Source organism: Balaenoptera musculus, chromosome 17, assembly GCF_009873245.2.
Source record: "Balaenoptera musculus isolate JJ_BM4_2016_0621 chromosome 17, mBalMus1.pri.v3, whole genome shotgun sequence".
Lineage (NCBI taxonomy): Eukaryota > Metazoa > Chordata > Mammalia > Artiodactyla > Balaenopteridae > Balaenoptera > Balaenoptera musculus.
The window spans coordinates 2,832,606-2,848,387 of NC_045801.1; the positions used below are offsets into that span (position 1 = coordinate 2,832,606).

Here is a 15,782-nt window from a genome sequence, read left to right on the forward strand (position 1 = left end):
CCTGGAGTCAGAATTCGAATGTTTTCAGTTGTTCTTGTTAGTTACCTTTTCATCTGTTTTTGATGTTTAGTTTTCTGTTTTTGAATGAACAACTTTATTAGCTAAAGATGCATGCAGAGGTCATATCCCCAAAAAGCAATAGTCCATATAACGGCTTTAATTAACTGAAAGAAGTTTTTCCCTAAAAGATTATGCTTCTGGGAGGTTTTTAAAAAATTTTGTTCTCTTGAATATCTCATGTCTTAATGGATTGAAGAGCTGCAGGTAAAGGCAATTTTTTAGAACTTTTGTGGGATTTAATTTGAAAATTTCATATAGTGTTTAATAGATAGATAGATAGGTACTTTTGTGTTGGGCTTCTTTCACTTAGCATGATGTTTTCAGGTTTCATCCATGTTGTAGCCTGTGTCAGTACCTTTCCTTTTATTGCTGGCAGGAAATATACTACATTTGTGTTTAGGCTTTTAGCCTGCCAGAACCTCTCCTGCTTTCCTGTCCTCCAGCAGCAGTTTTCTGTGGTTGCAGAGCCCAGGGTCTCAGCCTCCTTCTTGTTTGCAGGATTAGCAAATCAATACCAAAGTTCACAGTAGCTGCAGTAGATCAGCTCAGCGTTGTGGTTCCTCACGCTCTGAAATATTAGCTCCTCTTGTTCTCACTGCCCTAGCAGCTTTCTGATTATTGTATTTTATCCACTTTTCCTGTTTTTCTAGAGGAAATGCTGTTCTACTGTCCACTGTTGGATCTGCCTTGGATTCAGAAATCTGAAAAAAAGGGGAAGGAGGAATCTTTGAATAAGTTAGCTATTTACAAACTCTCCTCTTTTCTGGCTGTCATGCCCTGCCAGCATGGCTTGTGGATTTAAGCCGTTGCCGCTGTTATTCTGGATCTTTGGACTAGAATAAGAAGGGTTTCTGCTGTATCACAGGAGGTGCGAATAGCCATAATCAAGCATAGATTTTGCTCACACATTTTTAGGGCTTGCCTCCTTCATTTAAGGTCAGACATTTATGAATTCAAGAGTTTGCTGGTCCAGTGTAAAAAATGCGTTGCAACTGTTTCAAGTAAAATAGATACGCTTTGACAGTTTAGTTACCGTGTTTCTGGTCCTTGAAAAGAAGTGTTAAATAGCTTTATTGTTCTCAGAAGGGAACTTTTAAAATTGCATGATTGTATTTGACATGCCTTGGGCAGAAATGTTTCTAGTTTCACAAACCCCCTAGGTGATATACCCTGGGTGTGGGGAGCCTTGGGGTTGAGGTGGACAGGGTCAGTGGAGTGGGGATGGGTATGTATGGGCAGGACTCTGGTGAGGTATGTCTCAGAGACCCCAAAATCTCAGTAATCAAGATAAATAATAGTGTTTTTTTTGTTTTTTTGTTTTTTAATTTTTGGCTGCGTTGGGTCTTTGTTGCTTCACGTGGGCCTTCTCTAGTTGCGGTGAGCGGGGGCTGCTCTTCGTTGCGGTGCGTGGGCTCTAGGTGCGCAGACTTCAGTAGTTGTGGCATGTGGGCCCAGTAGTTGTGGCTCGTGGGCTCAGTAGTTGTGGCTTGCGGGCTCTAGAGCGCAGGCTCAGTAGTTGCAGTGCACGGGCTTAGTTGCTCTGCGGCATGTGGGATCTTCCTGGACCAGGGATCAAACCCATGTCCCCTTCATTGGCAGGTGGATCCTTAACCACTGCACCACCAGGGAAGTCCAAGATAAGTAGTAGTTTAATGCAGCATTTTTAAAAGTCAGGATTTAATGCAAAAAATCCCTGATGGATGATACCAAACTTAAATGAAGACAGGATCATTATTATTCATTTTTCCTTTTGCCCCAGCACTGTTCCTTGTTCTATCTTAACTTCTACTTACTTTGGGTTTAATTTGCTAATGTTTTTCTTATTTCTTAAGGTAAAAACAGAGACAACTCATGTTTTTAGCTTTTAAATATAAGTGCTTAAAGTTAAAAATTCCCTCTACGTACCCAGCACTCTTTTAGCTGCATCCTAAAGATTTCGATGTTCTGTTTTTAATTATCATTCTATTGTGAACATTTTGTCAATTTCTCCTTTGATGTGTTGTTTGACTGGGTGTTATTTAGAAAGGATTGTTTACTTGCTAAATATTGGGAACTGTACTAGACGTCAGTTTTTTAAAATAGTTATTTTTTATGTTCATTTACTATTTTGAACTAAAATATACATGGTACAAAATTCAAATGGGTGGGAAATGAATCCTAACTCACTCTCTATGTGACTCACTGTTCCCACTTGTGTAACCACCCACAGGTCCTCTGTGTGTGTACAAGGAGGTGCATGTGCATGGATCTTTCTTTTGCTTTATATCAAAATGTATTCTACATACGCTTCCATACATTTTTTTATTACTTAAAATATATATCTTGAAAATCCTTGCATTTTAAGACTGGGAGTTGCCTTAACTCTTTATAGTACATGTTGCTTTTTTTCATTAATGAGTATTTTCCAGTATGAATGAAAAATTTTCAGCAAACACAATTTTTTAATGCTGTATAGTGACTCATTTTGACGTTCCAAACTTTATTTGCTAATTTCCCTTCTTTTGAGCATGTTCCCACTTTTTCAGTGTTGCAGATAAACCTATGAATCATTTAAGCCTCAAACTGTACAGGAGATTTACTGGGGGTTTCTTAGACCAGTCTACCAGGAGCCGGAACTGTGGGTGCTGGGACTTATGTGCTTGTCCTCTGTGAGCTCTGAGCTCCTCAGCGGCCTGGGCTCTGTCCCAGTTATTTTTGGATCCCTGGTGTTTAAGTCATTGCGCCAGCACAGAAGATGCAGAGTAATGCACTGATAATGCTGTACTCTCAAAGCCCTTTGTGTTGTGAGATTTAATTGTCCTAACAACTGTGAACAGTAGATGCCATTTTAAACTTCATTTAATTGATGAGAAAACCAAGTCAGAGAGAGGACAACATTGGGCTTTCAGGCTTAAGGGGGTGGAAAAGATGAAATGATTTGGGCTTTGGAGTCACATGTGGCTTTGACTCTTACAAAGTCTGATCTTACCCCAAGTCCTTTACCTCTCTAAGCCTGTTTCCTTTTTCTTGAAAATGGTGGTATTAGTAATTATCTCAAAGTTTATTAGGGGATTAATTTTTTTAAGCCACATAAAGCCCCCTTGTCCAATGCTGGACCAGTATCAGCAGTGCCGGACCAGTATCCAGCCTAGTCAAGGACCGGTTGTTGGCTCTCTTTTTCCTGCCTCTTGCACTTTGAGCTCGTTCTAATGTCTCAAGACTTTCCCCCTTGTCTGTAAAAGTAGACATAATTGTATCATATTTGCAGTTTCGTTGTAAAATATAAGTGAGATTCACTCTTTTAAAGTGGTTTTAACATTTTAAAAAGTTTTTTATTGGGATAGACAAAAAACACAGAACATAAAATTTACCATCTTACCTATTTTTAAGTGTGTAGGTCAGTGGTGTTAAGTGTATTCACATTATTGTGAAACAGATCTCTAGGGCTTATCTTGCAAATCAGAAGCTCTGTATCCCCTTTTCCCTTCTCCCCAGCTTCTGGTAGCCACTGTTCTACTTTCTGTTCCTGCGAGCTTTACTACTTTAGATGCCTCAAGTAAGTGGAATCATATGGTATTTGTGCCTATTTCACATGTGACAGGCTTTCCTTCCTTTCAAAGGCTGAATAATATTCCACTGTAACATACACCACATTTTATTTATCCTTTCAACCATTCCACTATTGTGAATAATTGCTGTGAACATAGGTGTGCAAATCTCTTCAAGACCCTGCTTTCAGTTCTTTTGGGTGTGGAATTCCCGAAGTGGAATTGCCGGATGATATGGTAGTTCTATTTTTGATTTTTTTGAGGAACCTCCATACTCTTTTCTGTAGCAGTTGCACCATTTTACTTTCCCATCAATGGTATGCAAGGGTTCCAGTTTCTCCACATCTTCACCAGCACTTGTTATTTTCATATTTAAAAAAAAAAAGTAATCATCCTAATAGACGTGAGGTTGGTTTTAATAACTTTTTTAAATTGAAGTATAGTTGATTTACAATGCTGTGCCAATCTCTGCTGTCCAGCACAGTGACTCAGTTATACACAGAGACATTCTTTTTTTAATATTCTTTTCCATTATGGTTTATCACAGGATATTGAATATAGTTCCCTGTGCTATACATTAGGACCTTGTTGTTTATCCATTCTTTTTTTTTTTAAAGTGTTTGTTTTATCAATTTTATTTATTTATTTATTTATGGCTCTGTTGGGTCTTCGTTGCTGCATGCAGGCTTTCTCTAGTTGCGGCGAGCAGGGGCTACTCTTAGTTGCGGTGCGCGGGCTTCTCATTGCGGTGGCTTCTCTTGTTGCGGAGCACGGGCTCTAGGTGCACGGGCTTCAGTAGTTGTGGCATGCAGGCTCAGTAGTTGCGGCTCGCGGGCTCTAGAGCGCAGGCTCAGTAGTTGTGGCGCACAGGCTTAGTTGCTCCGCGGCATGTGGGATCTTCCTGGACCAGGGCTTGAACCCATGTCCCCTGCATTGGCAGGCAGATTCCTAACCACTGCACCACCAGGGAAGCCCTTGTTTATCCATTCTAAATGTAATAGTTTGCGTCTACCAACCCCAAACTCCCAGTCCATCCTCTCCCTCTCCCCCTCCCCCTTGGCGGCAACCACAAGTCTGTTCTCTATATCTGTGAGTCATGTTTCATAGATAGGTTCATTTGTGCCATATTTTAGATTCTACATATAAGTGATATCATATGGTATTTGTCTTTCTCTTTCTGACTTACTTCACTTAGTATGATAATCTCTAGTCACATCCATGTTGCTGCAAATGGTATTATTTCGTTCTTTTTTTATGGCTGAGTTTAATAACTTTTTTTTGAAGATTTATTTATTATTTATTTTTGGCTGCGTTGGGTATTAGTTGAGGCATGCGGGGTCTTAGTTGCGGCATGTGGGATCTTTCGTTGTGGTGCGCAGGCTCTTTGTTGCAGTGCGCAGGCTTCTCTCTAGTTGTGGCATGTGGGTTCCAGAGCGCGTGGGCTCTGTAGTTTGTGGCACGTGGGCTCTAGTTGAGGCGTGTGGGCTCAGTAGTTTGTGGCGTGCAGGCTTAGTTGCCCCACGGCATGTGGGATATTAGTTCCCTGACCAGGGCTCGAACCCCCGTCCCCTGCATTGGAAGGCGGATTCTTTACCACTGGACCACCAGAGAAGTCCCTAATAACGTTTTTTAATGACAAAAATTTTTAGGTAGAGTTGGAAAAGTGACTCCATAGATTTTTGCTAAGTTGGAATAATGTCTGTTGATACCAGTGTGACAAGACCAAAATCACAGAGGAGGCTGATTGACAAAGAAAACCAATCACTACGCAGCTGTGTTTGGGAAGAGAAGCCATCTTATTTGTGCCTCTTACTCAGAATATGATTGAAGAAAGGACAGGATCCATACTGGGTGCTTCTAGTGTTTCTTGAAAATGGAGTATAGAGTCACGTTGTAGAAACACTTTCCTTTTCCAGGCCACAGCGAGGGATAATTTAAAATGTGGATGGTTGATGTCTCCCTCTTTATAGCTGAGGAATGTAGGTTGCAGAAGAGACTCATTCACCACCAGGGGTCCCCCTGGCACCAGTGCCCCTTCCAGCTATAGCTGTCTGCTTGCAACCTGCAACCACATGGCCTGATTTCTAGCAGGACCCCAGAGGTTCTCTCCGCTTCAGTTACCTAATTTGGGGAGCCAGTCTAATGTTGCTATTTGCTAAATAAGGTGAGTGGTCAAACTGTGGATAAATTGGATTTATAGGGTAAAAAAAATGTATGGTGAGGAAATGATGAGATAAGTTGGATATGTATATGCATGCCCAATATGGTAAAAGTTTCAGAGTTGATTTGAACAGTTGCAACATTAGAATAAATACTCGATTGCCTTTTGATATTTGTGTCATTTTGGTCAATATAAACAGAAAACCCCTCTATAACGTACGTAGTTAGGTTGGAAATTTTGGTGTCTTTTCCCATCCTATGTTACTATACCTCTGCCACTCACTATATTTGAAAAACTAAAGAAGCATTCTTCTTACACATTTTTTCCCTCTTAAACTTAATGGCGAGTAACCTCCCAACAGTTTCTAAACCTGGAATTTAGCGCTGCTCTTTTATATGGCGAAATAAACAAGAAATGCCCATGAATTAGTGTCTCTGGAAATATTCTAGTTTAGCATTGTTTTTAAAAATTAATTAATTACTTTGGTTGCACTGGGTCTTAGTTGCGGCAGGCGGACTCCTTAGTTGCAGCTCCAGGGCTCCTTAGTTGTAGCATGTGAACTTTTAGTTGCAGCATGCATGTGGGATCTAGTTCCCTGACCAGGGATCGATCGAACCCAGGCCCCCTGCATTGGGAGCGTGGAGTCTTATCCACTGCACCACCAGGGAAGTCCTGAGTATTGTTTAGATTAATAATAAGTACAGAATTTTCTGCCTTTTAATTTTTTTTATTTTTTGAATTTATTTATTTTTATTTATTATTTTTGGCTGTGTTGGGTCTTTGTTGCTGCGTGCAGGCTTTCTCTAGTTGTGGTGAGCGGGGGCTACTCTTCATTACGGTGCACGGGCTTCTCTTGTTGCGGAGCACAGGCTCTAGAGCGCACGGGCTTCAGTAGATGCGGCATGTGGGCTCAGTAGTTGTGGCTTATGGGCTCTAGAGCACAGGCTCAGCAGTTGTGGTGCACGGACTTAGTTGCTCCATGGCCTGTGGGATCTTCCTGGAGCAGGGCTCGAACCCGTGTCCCCTGCATTGGCAGGCAGATTCTTAACCACTACCAGGGAAGCCCTACTGCCTTTTTAGAAGGCATTTCCCTTCTGTTTCATATATCTCAGTGTGGCTTAATCCAGTGGTATGTTTATCTCCTGGTGGTTTTGATGCATCTCTCAGGTACCAGCCGCATGTCCAGCATCTTACCTGAATTTGTTTTTGACAGGATTGCTGACATCAGGGACTATGATGGGATGTTGTGTAGGGGAGAGAGCGGCCTGTCTGTCTCGCGTTCTTTCCGTGGGCATGTTTCTTCTCTTCCTTCTTTGTCTCTTTGGTCCTCACTGTGACTCAGTCATCCTCTGTAGGCTGGGTGGGGCCTGCTTCCTGACTCTCTCTGGAAAGCTTTGCAGTCTCTGCAGGTAGCATCACTGTAGGTGGTGGTTGAAGTGTGTGTTCTGGCTGGTGTCTGAGTGCCCGTGCATATCCCAGCTCTGCCGCTGACCGGCTAGCTTGATGTTAGGTATGTTACTTAATTTCTCTGTTCCTCAGTTTGTTCGCATGTCACATGTGGATTATAATATCATCTACCTCATTGGTGGTTGTAAGTACTAATTGAGAAAATCGGTGTAAAGCACTCAGCAAATTGATGAGGAACACAGACTGTGGAGCCTGGCTGGCTGAGTTTGATTTCCAGCTTTGCACCTTAGAAGCTCTGTGACCTGGAACAAGTTATCTCTCTGTGCTCCAATTTCTTCATCTGTGCAGTGGGGGTAATAGAGTCTGCCTCGTGGGATAAAAGTACTTAGAACAGGGCTTGATGCATAGTAAGCATTAACGTGGCATCATCATTATCATTATGTTTTCATTATTATTAGTGTTGCTGTTCTGCTGTTTTGTGATTGACACGTCATCACTCTTCAATAGGTGATAGGTATTGTCATTGTCCTTGTTTTACAGGTGAACAGACTGAGGTTCAGGATGGTGAAATGATTCTTTCTTTGTCTCACGGATAGAACTGGGGCTCCTTTGCGTCTTCCAGTTGCAAATTCAGTGCCTTCCTCAGCTTCCCCAGAGTTCCTCCAGAATTAACGGAAGGGAGGTATGGTAATTGTTATGAAAGTTGGCAGGGAAAGCAAGTAATACCAATACCATCACCTTTTGGAATATGTTGTGTTTTGCGACCTATTGTCTGTTTGTCTTCAGAAGGTGATTATAGTCATTGTTAAGCTTGAATTTCTTTAGTTCTTACCAAGTCATAATTTTTATTGATACTAAAATTTTCAGAAAAAGTTTTTCTGTGTTTGTGGTGGAAACAGTGAGACACAATGACACAGAAATGGTAATTCTATGAGTCTTACTGGAAGTAAGCTTGGAACAGGATACCCAGCTACGGAAGTTAGGGTATGTTGTAACTATCAGTTGCTAATGGACGTACCATATTGTGAAAGTGTTGATTTTATTTCAATCTTTAACTTTTGATTAATGAAGATAAATTTTGAATTGTGTGTGTATAATGTGAATTACAGTTTTCTTTTACATTCCTCCTGTTGGTTGACATATAAGCATTTACCAGTGCTTTACTCTTCTAAGAAGTACTGCCCTAAAGTTTTGGTACTAACTTAAGGCAAACAAGTAAAACCATGATAACTGTATGAGAACTGTGAAAAGTCAGAGTTGTATCTTTGTGAGCTGCTTTTGTGACATTTACAAGCAGTTTGTTTCTTAATAGTTCTTTACCAATGACTTTCTTACTTAAGGCCAGGTTTCTGTAGGGAAGCCAGATTGGACAAAATTATACAGTGTATGAAGGGTTTTTCTGCTCACTGATCTTGCTTATGGCATTGTTTGCTAGCCTTCTAATCTCGCACATTAGTTTCATTATTGCTCTACTAAAATCTGCAGTGGAAGTTCTGATCGGAGTATCAGAATACTACAGTTGTGTGATTTATTTTTTATGTGGGATGAGGAAGGGCATTCCACATGATTTTTGTAGAATTTATATCAATTTTTCTTTTTCCATTCTTATGGGGGAAGAAAAGCAAGGTTTACAACACGTGTAATTCACGTATTCATGCAGTAAATATTTTTCAAGCCCCTGTGCTGGGTCTTGGAGGTGAAGCAGTGCCCAAGACTGAGGCAGGCCATGCTGTCACGGAGCTCAGTGTCGGGTCCTGATACCTAGAATCTCTGATGCTTTCTCTATGGTCGTGGCCTCTAAAATAAAATAGAACTTCCCTCTGCCATGTCCTCATTACCTACAGGGGATAGAGGAGGAATGTGTGGAATATGGCCTGTACATTTTACTGTCTGTTTCAGCAGTGAGGCCCTGGAGACGGTGTGCAGAACCGACGACGTCCTTCCCGCCATGGAGAGTGCATTGTAGTGGGGCAGCCAGACAGTGGACGAGGTGCAGAATAAGGCACGTGGTGTTGTAGAGGGGATCGTGCTGTGAGGAGGTGAGGCTGGGTTAGGGTATGGGCTGTGCAATTTTAGATGAGGCGGTCAGGATAGGCCTCGTGGAGTAAGTGACATTTGAGCAAAGGCTCGGAGGAAAGGGAGTGAGCCTTGTGGTTACCTGGGGCAAGAGTGTCCAACCTAGAGGGACAGGCAGTGTAAAGGCCCTGAGGTGTCATGCATGGCTCGTGTGGGCAGAGGGCAACAGGGAGCTCAGTGTGGTTGGAGCTGAGAAGGCCCGGGGGCGGGGATGGTGGTGGTGAGGAGATGAGGGTGTAGACGGTAGGGGAGCCTCCCGGCACAGGGCCTTGCAGACCACGCTCGGTGTGCAGGTCACCTGTTCAGGGGAGTTGGGGAACGTTTGGTGAGTTTTAGCAAAGGAGTGAAATGGTGTGATTGATGTTTTGAAAGGAAGGGTCAGTTGCAGCTGCTGGCTTGAGAGTTGAGTGTGGAGCAGCAAGCCAAAAACAGGGGGGTGGGGGGTGGGGAGGCCTGTGGGTGCCAGACGGCAGCAGACCTGGGGCAGCGGGTGGGGGGAGGTCACGGCCCAGGTGTAGTCTGAAGGCAGGGATGGTGGGTTTCGCTGATGGAATGCTTTGATCTAAGAGACAGAGAAAGAAGTCGGGGTGACCAAGGCTTGGGGCCTGAGCAAACAGTAATCTTTCTATTTAAAGTAAATTTTAATTAAGAGTTTACTTGTTAAGTGGGACTTACCAGAGTTGCTCTTAGCTAGACTGATACTATAAAGAGGTTGTTTAAATACCAAAGAGCTTTTTATATTAATATATAGAATTTCATGAATCAGAGCATAAAGGGATTGCTTACTTTTTTCACTTGTGTTGCTATTAACTGTCGGCTTTTCCCATTCTTTTCAAGATGTCACTGGATTGGGAATTTAAAAGCATAAGTTGTTTTAATATTTAGCAGAAAGAAAATAGGAGTCGTCATATCACGACACTGGCTGGTACTCGTAGTTTTTCGGCTCTTAGGCCTGAGGCAGATCGCTCCGCCTCCGAACCTCAGGATCCTCTTCTGTAGAAAAGGGGAAGGAAGTGCTTTGTTGGGACTGTGTTAAGGGTTAAACTCAGTTGTTTTGTGTGTGAAAGCACCTGGCACAGTGCTGGTCCGCAGGTGCTTTTCTGCTGTGCTCCGAGCATCTGCGTCCTCTCCTGCTCTCACGCCGGCTGCTCTTTCTTTTCAGTCGCCGCAGTGGTTCTTAACTTTCTTGTAGCTGCTGCTTCCATCTGGGCTCTGCTTCGTCAGGCAGCCACTGTTCCCTGTGTCCTGGAGAAGTTTATGCTTCTCTGTATCTTTCCAGCTTTCAGACCCTCAGGACCTTGCACACCAGGAGGTGACATTTGGATATTGAAATAAAATATAAATTAGCTTGGTGGATGGGAGAGAAAGCTGCCATCCACTGGTTACTTCATTTGGAAACTGGGCTTCTCCCCCGACTCACTTTTTCCATCCTAGAAAGCGCCCAGTTTGCCCCTCGTCCCCGCCTCCACTGCCCTGCATCAGCTCCAGCCACACACACCCCCCCTTCCCCCCCCCCCCCCCCCCCCCCCCCCCCCCCCCCGCTAGCTTTTCTGCACAGCTGCTGCTGTGGCCTTCTGGGCTGTTCGTGAAGACCCCTGCTTCCCAGATACGGCTGGGCTCAGTGACACTGTGCCTCTGCCTGGTTGAATGGCCCTGTCTTTACTCATCTTTAAAAGATGTGGTGGCACTGATTTTGCTTAGAAGATGTGAAAATGAGATGTAATCAGTATCTGGTGTGTAGAGTATGGTTGGTGACAAGGTAGCCTTGATTTTTTAATTTTTGAGAGTCATAGGTTCCAAGAGAGACTCACAGTTTGCTTGGGTTGTTTATACATTCTGTTAGCTGATGGTTTCAGATTAAGCACCAAGCCGTTGTCATGGGGCTGAACCAGGTACCAGACTTGCCCACTGATGTTCCTTTCTGTCCTGGGCTCTCCTCAGTAATGGGGGAAGCTGGGGTGGTTTTCATGAATTCTGCTAGGTCTGTCTGCTTGTTTCTTCTGTTCTTTTTCTGGCTTGCTTGCCTGTGTTTTCTGGAGCCCCCTTTCTAACCAGTGTTGCCTGAGGTCAGAGTTCTCTGTGGTGAATGATGTGTTTTCACTGGGGCATACGAGGGGTCACTTGAGCTCTGCCTGCAATTAGGAGCCTGAAGGTAAAGCCTGCGGACAAAGCATCATCTAGGGGAGCTGTTAGAAACCGAACACGCTGCCCTGAGGCGTCACTGGACACAGCCTTTGTTCAGCTCTTGTTTTCAGAAGTTAGTGAATTCACAGTTAAGTAAAGTACTTGATTTTTTATTAGCTTACGGGATTTAAGTAAAGTACTTGATTTTTTATTAGCTTACGGGATTTACTACTAACAAAATCACCCATATATTAGGAGGGCTAAACTGTGTTCAGGCAAAGGCTCCAGGAACCTAGTTACTTACTGTCTTACTGCTAAGATAATAAGTGTGAAATGTGTTTAAAGAGCTAAATTTTTTAGATGACCTTGATTATCTCTCAGTTTGAATGGAGAAAGTAAGTAGCTTTGCATCTTAAAAAAGTTGCTAGTACAGATTATTAGGGTATTTTTCTGTCCTACTTCTTCAGTATGAGTTTATTATTCACTTATATTTTGAAGCTAAAAAAAGAAATGCATCTTGAATCCCTCAATATTCCCTAAAGCTAATTTTGAAAGTATCTGGCAACCTCAAATTCTTGTTTTTATGTGTTTTCTAGATAACTTTCTATAAATTTACAAACTTACTTTTCAAGTATCAATCTGGAAAAATATTTTACCTCAAAAATATTTGGGTTCCTATGGACATTTTTTACAGACTTGTTTTTAGTGTTGATCAGGATTTTATTTTCAGAATTATTCTTATTTCATCAAGGTAATTATTTTAACTGTAAGGTTAGAATTAGGCTGGCAAAATGCCAAAAGCACGACTTTGAAAAACAACAATGGTTTGAGCAGGCACCTACAGACATGATCTGGGTCAGACTTGATTTGCAGCTTACCCAATTCTAGAATTGTCTGTTAGTTTCGTAAACAGAAGTCTGCCAGATGAATTGAACAGAAGGGTGAGATTAGCATATTAATAAGGTTCTGGCTACCGGCCGCCTTTTTCTCCAGCCTGTGTCCTCCCTCCCCTCCTTCTCGCTCTCTTTCCCTGAATGAATCTAGGAACACAGACCCTTGGGGTCACGTTACTTGCTGGTTTCTTTCTGTTCAGTAGCTTAATCTGGCCAGGAAGGTCTGTGTTTCAGGTTGCGGAAGCTTGAGAAGATTCTGTAACTGAGAGGCATTCTTCAAGCTGCTGGAAAGCATTACAGAGGGAACACCTCCCAAATTTTGCTTCAAGCTCTGAAAAAAGGAGCGCAGAGGGGAAGCTTAGTCTTGCTTGTGGATCGAAGCAAATCCTGTAGGAGCAATGAACGGGGACTTGGTGTGCGTACTCCTGGCTTGGTCTTTCTAAGACTGACTTTATGTTGTTGGAAGTGACGGGCCGAGGGGCCCTGGGACCCACAGGTGCTGTCTGTATGGAGAAGAGCGGCTGTAGTCCATTTCCAGTGTGTTGGGCTAAAGGTATAAGTAGATTAAAAATCTGTTCGGTTTAAATTTTATTTAGATTCATGCTTTTGCACTAAGAAGGTGGATAAGAGTTTGTCAGAACTTATTTCAAAGAGATTCACAATTAAATTTAAGGAAAAAGGGAAATTACGTGGTATGGGTTTGCAACTATTGCATAAAACCAATTAGAGAGTGTTTCAAAAAGTAAATAAAATGATTTTTATGGAAATGCATTTAAATGAGTAAACTCTTTTTATGCTCTGTCTTATGTCTCTTGAAGTTGCATGTTTTATTTTGAGTTTTAATCAAGACGTCCTACCCATTCTGTGAGGCAGAAGTTTTTAAAGAATAAAGAGACTAAGCTTAAATAGGACTGTAGGAAAAAAGAGTGACATAGATTTTCTTATTTCAAAAATTGGTTTCCTTTCCTCACTGTAAAGACTGTATATTTAATTGGAAACTCCTTGTTACTGTAAGGTGGGCTTATCACTAAGGGTCAGCAATGCTGTGAATAAACAATTTTCCACTGTAATGTTGTTAGGGGTTTTAGTTATATAAAAATAAAAATATAAAATATAGCATTTCATTGTAACACTCAAGACGGTATTTGGGGAGCGTGTTTAGAAGTTAAAAATGCCATATAATTCATGTATGAATAAGACCAAGACAGGTAGGCTGTTTTGCTTAAAGTAGTAGTGAATTGAATATTTAACCTGGGAGGTAAAGTCCTTAATGAAGAATTTAATAAAAATATTTATTATTAAAAAATATATATTTAAATGTCATCTTACTCCACTTAGGAAAAATTTTTAAAAGGAGGACTCTGCACTGGGTAAAGAGCTGCAGTATTATAAGTAAAGCTTCAGACTGATTAAATTTAGTGTTCAGGTTAAAAATTTTAGTACCACCAGGATATTTTGATGTGTTAGCACAAAATTAAATTGGTTTTCATTTGAGTTGTTGTCATTATCTATTAATTCTTTTCTAGGCTTTTAAACATTTTTAAAACATGTGATATTAGAATCATTTAGTATGACTAAACAAAGACTGTCATTTTATTACATAATTAGATATTAAGAGTAAAGATTTTGCAGTTAATTCAAACTCTTGAGTTTTAAAGGATGTTGGGTTTGGGAACTTTTTAAATTGCAGATTCTTACCTCAGGACTGTATAGTATAATTGAGCATGATCAGTGCTCAGTGGTGAAGAGTTCTATACTTGTTGAAAATTTTGATCTTTTCCCAGACTTGCTGGGATTCATTTATATAATGCCACTTGCATTGTGTGATAGCAAATGATAGCTCTCTGTTAGCACTTATCCTTAACAATAGGGCTCTGATTTCACTCACAACGTCTAGGCTAGATTCAAGATATATGAATCCAGTGGCAATGTGATATTAAATAATCAGCTACTAAGTTTTTAAAAAATTCAAAGTGACTTTAGAACCATGAACTTTGGAAGAGAGATTGTAGTGTTTTTGTTCGTCCCAAAGCAGTTGATTGAAGCCACTTATTTTTCCATTATGTTTGCTGACTGCAGAGCAAATGAGTAGAGGCGTTTTTAACTGAAATATCATTTTGATAGAGGTGGGCTTGGGCACGAGGGCAGAGCTCACATGTGTAGAAGAGGGAAAAGGTAGGGATGGTATCAAGGTCAAGGTCAGTCTGCGTGTAGGGCTGGAACAGGCTGTCTCCTCAGATGGATCCTTCAGGAGCAGATTCTGACAACGCTGGGGAGTTTGCAGCCTGTCCCCTTCTGGGGCTGAGCCCGCCGTCCCGTGAGCGCACAGGCACCATCTCAGGACAGGTCCCCTCTGCCTTCTCCGCTTACTCTCTCGCCCTTAGGTGTTTATCCTGATTAATTTTTGCTGTGTGATAAAGACAAAGATGTTGCTGTGCAGGAATTGTCTGAATTGGTTATTTTAAAGTATAAAATTGCTACTTTTAGATAGAGACAAAGTAAAAAGCTCAAATCCAAAGAATATATATCCAAATCTCTATTTGCAGTTAGACATTCTAAACCTCACATTTGATTTTATCAGTCACATTAACCTCAAAAAACAGCTATGGCCCAATTTAAGAAGACATGTAAAATACTTACTAGAACAGGCTAAAAATAATAGAACAGACCTATATTTGTGTACTTTGAAGTGAAAACTTTATCCTTAAAACACTCTGGAGTCTTTTCTATAATAAAGTTTATTGTACTGATGAATTTAGTTTAAAGAACCCACCTTAGATTCCACCTGCTGAAGATTGTATTTTAACATATTTAAGAGGACTGTGTTATAAATTGTGTTCAACTATATCATAATTTCCTAGGCTTAAAGACAGTTTTAATTTAGGATATTGAAGTAAGTGTAAATGTTTACAGTGCTGTTAATTGGCTGCAAGGCTACTAAGTGCAGAAAGCCCTGCTTGGAAAGTTCTTTGATTATATCAGTATGTGCATTGTTTGTTTCATCTTTTTGAAAGACGGGGAAGGATTGAGAGGTGTCAGATTTGGTTGTTAGGAATAAATGTGTTGTTGATTTTTTTCTGTGTCTTTCAGTGGTAGATTGAGATTGAATATACTATTAATAGTTCATTTGTGTGATTCTGGATCCTGTGGTTGAAGTCATGCTTTTTCTGTATCAGTATTTTAAACTCCATCCATCCATCCATCCATCCATCCACCCATCCATCCACACATCCACCCATCCATCCACCCATCCACCCATCCATCCATCCACCCACCCATCCATCCATCCATCCGTCCATCTGTCTCTGTGTACAGCCCATCTTCTCTTCTGTGTGTCAGACTCCAGGGGTCAGCTGCCTCTTGATACCTACATTTGTATTTTTCATAAGCATCTGATACCAGCCAGAGAGGAGCCTCTTACTTGTTACCCCTGAAATTGGTTTCTCCCCAAATCCTGTGTCTTAATAAACATGTCAAACCCCCATCCACTCAGTTGTTCATGCCACAGACCCAGGATGCCTCTTTGACGCCTTC

At 41.4% G+C, this 15,782-nt stretch overlaps 1 protein-coding gene across 19 annotated transcripts in view; it reads left to right on the forward strand.

The window, feature by feature from the left end:
* The window catches only part of PTK2 (protein tyrosine kinase 2), a 253,830-nt gene that overhangs the window by 50,693 nt on the left and 187,355 nt on the right, over positions 1-15,782 (forward strand). For 7 of the 19 annotated variants that reach the window (XM_036830837.1, XM_036830818.1, XM_036830819.1 and 4 more), the window contains exon 1: positions 12,783-12,801. The exons of 3 other annotated variants lie outside the window; for them this stretch is intronic. Coding sequence is in view for 6 of the 16 variants with exons in the window: in XM_036830836.1 (XP_036686731.1) it covers positions 12,702-12,801 (100 nt within the window). In the remaining 10 variants the exon portion in view is untranslated. Of the gene's footprint in view, positions 1-7,695; positions 7,843-9,054; positions 9,195-12,515; positions 12,802-15,782 lie in introns of those variants that run through there. 9 more of the 19 variants (XM_036830820.1, XM_036830826.1, XM_036830827.1 and 6 more) reach the window with 7 other exon arrangements.